General features: G+C 40.7%; 1 protein-coding gene across 1 annotated transcript in view; it reads right to left on the minus strand.

Annotated features, from left to right (window-relative positions):
• Positions 1–5,502: 5,502 nt before the first annotated feature.
• LOC115029069 (zinc finger protein 120-like) overlaps positions 5,503–6,112 on the minus strand; it is a 49,274-nt gene continuing 48,664 nt past the window's right edge. Inside the window, exon 4 of the mRNA XM_029468229.1 lies at positions 5,503–5,864. Within this exon, the coding sequence (XP_029324089.1) occupies positions 5,651–5,864 (214 nt within the window). The 3' untranslated portion in view covers positions 5,503–5,650. The remainder of the gene's footprint in view (positions 5,865–6,112) is intronic.

Consider the following 6,112-nt stretch of genomic DNA (forward strand, 5'->3'; position numbering starts at 1 on the left):
GATTGGGAAAGAATTTTTACCAATCCTAAATCTGATAGGGGACTAATATCCAATATATACAAAGAGCTCAAGAAGCTGGACTCCATAAATTCAAATAACCCCATTAAAAGATGGGGTTCAGAGCTAAACAAAGAATTCTCAACTGAGGAATACCGAATGGCTGAGAATCACCTGAAAAAATGTTCAGTATCCTTTCTTTTCTTTTTCTGTTTTGTTTTGTTTTGTATTTTTCCGAGACTGGGTTTCTCTGTGTAGCTCTGGCTGTCCTGGAACTCACTCTGCAGACCAGGCTGGCCTCAAACTCAGAAATCTGCCTGCCTCTGTCTCCCAGGTGCTGGGATTAAAGGCGTGAGCCACCACCACCCAAGTTGTTCAACTTCCTTAATCATCAGGGAAATGCAAATCAAAACAACCTTGAGATTCCACCTCACACCTGTCAGAATGGCTAAGACCACTTTATATTTCAATATTAGTTCCCTCTCCCTTATATCTCCACTATTCCTTCCCCTGTTTCCCCTTCTCTTCTCTGAGAATGGAGCTTTCCCTGTGTATGACCTCCAACTGCCCCATCCACCTCCACCCAGTCCTCTAATCTGCAAATATTCACACATCAGTCACTGCGGGACTAGACACCCTCTCTCACTGAGTTCAGACAGTACTGCTCCAGTTAGGGGAATTGGATTGTCTGGCAGTCAACATATTCAGGGAAAGACCCCTTCCATTTGTTAGTGGACCCATATAAGGACCAAGCTGTACTTCTGTCTGGTATATATGTGCTGGTTGTGGGGGTTGGAGTGGGGAGGAGTGCAGCTAGCTTCAGTTTATGCTCATTTTTCGCCTGGTGGTTAATTTTCTTAAAAACCCCAAGGTGCCAGGTTAGTTGGTTCTGCCAATTTAGGCTTCATTGGATTGTCAGAAGTCAGTGGAAGCAGCTAGAGTGAGCCGGAATACCACGAGAAGCCAACATCAAATTCAGTGGAGAGAAACTAGAAGCATTGGAGAATGAAAACAGTTAAGAGATAGTAGCAGAGATGCCTTTAAAGGAATTCAAATTTTAAAACTGAAATCTATTATGTACTCATTCATAAGGTGAACATCATTGAGAAGTCCCCACATATCAGTACTGATTTTGAAAAAAAAAAAAAAGCAGGGCATTCCCTGGCATAGAGAATGGTATTAAGAAGAGGGGATCTACCTTTCCTGTATGAACAATGTTAGCAGCTGAGATATGTAACTTAACACATGCAGCTAAAATCAATGGCCTGTTTCTCAAAACTCTGAGCTGAAGTGAATTTGCAAGTGCATTGGATATATATGTGATAGTGCCCTATAGTTGAAAATTCAGTATTAATTGGATCAAGCTGACCTCCTAATTTGTATGCCCATCAGTCTGGTCTGCTTTGATTCACATGACATGAATGAATACATGCTGGGGAATTACAAAATCCCTCACCCTGGCACAAGCAGGTACTTCATCATAATGAGTATGCTAACTTGTTTGCTTGCCGTATTTCTTCCAGTGAAATACACAAGAAACTAGTCCTCCTATTCTGGTCTGAAGGAAGAAGCCATCCATGTTCCATATGCAAATACTTTTCCTCTTATTGCAATGGAAAGCTGACTATGTGGCTTTAATAGGGGATTTTAAGACTAAGTGGTGGTGCAGGCAGCTAATTTAAGAATTTAGCTAGCTTAATCAAGAAGATAATATATTATTGCCCCCAGAAGCAACAACTGGGATCAAGGACACCAAAGTGTATGTGGGAGAGCTTTTCTCAGAAACATCTTTCTGGCCTGCAGGTACAGCTGCTCTAGCATCTGTATGACTTTTGATAAGGAAACCACTCCACACACCTAAAATATTATTTTTAAATATCTATTTACAAAGAGTGTGTATTCACATCAAAGAAAAGCCAACCAAGGACAGATTTTGCATTCCACAAATGCTACCATTCTTAATTCTTTTTAAATTTTAGGCCCGAGGTTATTCTCTGAACCACACCAATAGGGTCTAGCCACCAATAGGCAAGTCTAGCCACTGAGGCAGATGGAGATTTACAGTGCAAGTCTGTAGCCCTCCCCCAGCCTTGAGCAGGTTGGCTCAGACATGTTCTGCCATTGTGAGTGAGACCATCTAGGGTGGAGTCTTCTGACCTAGACAGGTCTATATTGTTCTGCCACCTCTGTGCTCTTCTTTAAGACACTGAGAGGCTGAACCTGTCTTCCTGAGACATTCATGACCAAGTGCTGACAGCCTGGCAACAAAGCATCAAGATCTGATGTGGTGGAAGACGTGCCTTCCCCCTTTATAAGCTTAGACTCTTTAGTAACTCTGGGGCCTTGATCAGTATCTTGTCTTGGTCTCATTATTTCTCCCACCGTTTCCTCCCATTATAGCTCCAGCCTCCCATTCAAGAACACGGTTCGTGTAGCATCGGGGGGCTACACAAGTCTACATTTTAGATCATGAAGTATGATCTCAAAGATAGACTTAAAAGATGTTTTCAATGCCACAATTTTTTTTGAGACAGGGTTTCTCTGTATAGGCGTGGCTGTCCTGGAACTTACTTTGTAGACCAGGCTAGTCTCGAACTCAGAAATCTGCCTGCCTCTGCCTCCCAAGTGCTGGGATTAAAGGCATGCGCCACCACCTCCAGGCTCAATGCCACAATTTTTATACATACAAAGGACACAGAACATATTCAGAATATATCAATGAAAAGTCACCTAACAGTACTGGGGTTACTGTTCTTACATGAACAATTCTGCAGAGCTACTCTAACCTCAAAGAAAAGCATCTTTCCCTCCTGAGCGAGCTGGTTCAGAGGAAGGCAATGGACGCATCAGTGCAGGACAAGAAAGAGTTACATTCCAACTAGCCCGCCGGGTCTCTTTCTCGGGGCAATGATTTCACTGTAGAAAATTCCAGTTTTTTGAGATATTCTATTCTTTTTGTTTTTGTGGGGTTTTTTGTTTTTTTTGTTTTTTGGGTTTTTTTTTGTTTTTGTTTTTGTTTTTGTTTTTGTTTTTCGAGATAGGGTTTCTATGTGTAGCCCTGGCTATCCTAGAACTCACTCTGTAGACCAGGCTGGCCTCAAACTCAGAAATCTGCCTGCCTCTGCCTCCCAAGTGTTGGGATTAAAGGCATGTGCTATCACTGCCCTGCTTGAGCTATTCTTTTTAAATGTTGTTTTATATGTGGGTATTTTGCCTGCATGTGGCTGTGCACAGTATACAGTGAGACCAGAAGGGCAAAGCAGACACTTCACAATGATAGTTAGCAACTAGTTAGTTTTGGAAATGGGACCCGTCTACTGTAACCATGCTCAGTTTATTTTAACTGTTACACTGTCTATCTGGTCAAGTTTTTATTTAAAATGTGTTTTTGTACATGTTCAGGAAAATATATGGCATTACTTTCCCTCTTCCTTATCTTTTCTTTTTTTGTTGTTTTTTGTTTGTTTGCTTTTTGTTTTTCGAGACAGGGTTTCTCTGTATAGCCCTGGCTGTCCTAGAACTCCCTCTGTAGACCAGGCTGGCCTCGAACTCAGAAATCCGCCTGCCTCTGCCTCCCAGGTGCTGAGATTAAAGGTGTGAGCCACCACACTGGGCTCCTTATCTTTTCGTTAGCCACTCCCAAATTATTTTCAATTTCTTCTTGTTAATTATGAAAAAAATGCACAAATATATGAATAAAACCTGCTGTTGCATTTCTGTTGGATGTCTATTTATGGTTTCAGGGATGAATAATTGGCTTTGTATAAGCCATTAGTGAGCTCATCCTGGCTTGTGGATAATAGTTGCCCTTGTGGGAGAATCTGATCCTGAAGTTACCTAGGTTGTCTTGGGCAAGAAACATCAAGAATAGAAAACTTAGTGTGGTAAATACCTCAGCTAACACTTACTTGTGTCATGACCCTGAACTTCTGGACCTGCAGGGAAGACTATGGATATTGGCCTGAACCAATCACAATCTGCCTTTATTCTCTGAGCCTAGCACCAAACTTCATAGACCACTTTCACCTTGTATGAAAAATCCTGAAACTACTGTCTCCAGTTTCCATGCAACATAATTACAGGCCTGTACCACCATGTCTGGCTGAGGTGGCTTCTACTTCATTTACTGAGTCCCTGGAAACACAGCATGAATAAGAAAAGCAGTTCCACATATCTATTCAGTAATGACTTGACACTCTGAGTCTCAGTTTCACCATCTATAGAATAAGGACAGAATCTGCCCTAGTCCTTTGGTGACTTATAACAGATGTTACGATAAAGCAAAACAACATGCCTCCTAATGTGAAAGACAGGGGAGTTGAAGGCAGGAGGGCTGCATTTCATGGTAGACTTCTGTTACTAGAGCTAGGACCACAGTCTATGTCCTAGCTACCCTAACCAGAGAGATTCAGCCACTCATCCTTATTAAGCCCATTAAAAGTACCAAATTATATAGTTGTGACATATAATCTTGTCACACTGGAGACAAGGTGGGCAGAATTCTCTGATGTCCTAGAACAGATTATAGTTCCAGGCCAACCAGATACTCAGTGAGAAAACAATTTCAAGTAAAACAACAACAAAAATGAATAAAAAGAAAACAAGGAAATTATTAATGAAAATGGAAAACAGTAACATATTTGTTCAGTGTGACTAATTGGAATAGAGAATTTTCTCTGTTTCTAAGTCTTTAACTGAATTTTAGCTCTTTGCTACCCTGAAAAGTATTTAGTTAACAAATAATATATAATTTGTACAGAAGTCCTTACCTAGAGGAGTAAATCACTTATGAGAATACAATTACAAGGGAAATTCAAAATTCATGTGGTCTACTGTTACACTAGACCACAAACAAAGGTAGAGATGTGAATGTCTTTAGAATATCCAATTCTTACCATCTGGGCAAGATACAAGGATAATGTGGCAGAGAATGAGGGGCTTTATGGTCTAATTGGAGATTGTCATATGGGGTATGCACGGTGCTATCACTGACACTTCTGTGCATTTGCCAAGGGGGTGGGGAGTGGGAAGAACTGGACAGGACTGAGTGGCCACAGCTAAGTGGATACAGAGTGTCTGTCGCTGTCTTACTCCATATGTGCTCCTTGCTGCATTTGGAGATAAGTGTGCTGGGATAGGCTTTAACACATGGTTTATATTCAGACAGTTTCTTACCAATACAAATATGTTCATAATTAAGAGTATGAATATTAAATACATTCATACGCTTTCTCTACAGTATGAATTCTTTCATGCTTTTGAAGATGCCTGTGACATACATAGGCTTTCCCATATAGATCACATTCATAGGGTTTCTCTCAAGTATGTATCTTTTTTGTTTATTTGGGTTTTTTTGTTTTGTTTTTTGTTTTTTGTTTTTCGAGACAGGGTTTCTCTATATAGCACTGGCTGTCCTGGAACTCACTTTGTAGACCAGGCTGGCCTCGAACTCAGAAACATACCTGCCTCTGCCTCCCGAGTGCTGGGATTAAAGGCGTGCGCCACCACCGCCTGGCTCTTTCATGCCTTTTAAGATGACTATGTTGTGAAAAGGCCTTATCACACTGATTACATTCATAGCATTTCTCTCCAGTGTCTTCTTTTCTGCTGTAAGGAGATTACTGTGCTGTGCAGATGCCTTACCACATTGATTTCATTCATGGGGTTTCTGGCCAGTTTGTGTTCTTTTATGTATTTGGAGACTTGTGTAAGGTAAAAAGTCTTCGACACAGTGAATAACTTCAGAGGGGATCTTTTCTGTATGAATCCTTTCATGTCTTTGGGCATGACTGTGAGCACGTAAAGCAAAGGCTTTACCAGGTTGAGTATATTCAGAGGATTTCTCTGCACTCTGACTCCTTTCATACCTGAGAAGAGAATTGGCACATGTGAGAGCTTTACTCCACTGATAAATACTTTTGTCTGTATGATTTAATGGTACCATTTGTCTAAATATGAAGAGGCATCAGACCTTAAGATTTTATCACTTTGTTTACATTGCTGCTCTTCCCCTTCATTATGAGTTGTTTTTCATCATCAAAAATACCTGAAATGGTATGAGCATTTATTATATGGCTCAGCTTTACATATTCTCTTTCTTATTATGCTGTTCTTT

The sequence above is a fragment of the Mus caroli genome, chromosome 13 (genome assembly GCF_900094665.2).
Source record: "Mus caroli chromosome 13, CAROLI_EIJ_v1.1, whole genome shotgun sequence".
Lineage (NCBI taxonomy): Eukaryota > Metazoa > Chordata > Mammalia > Rodentia > Muridae > Mus > Mus caroli.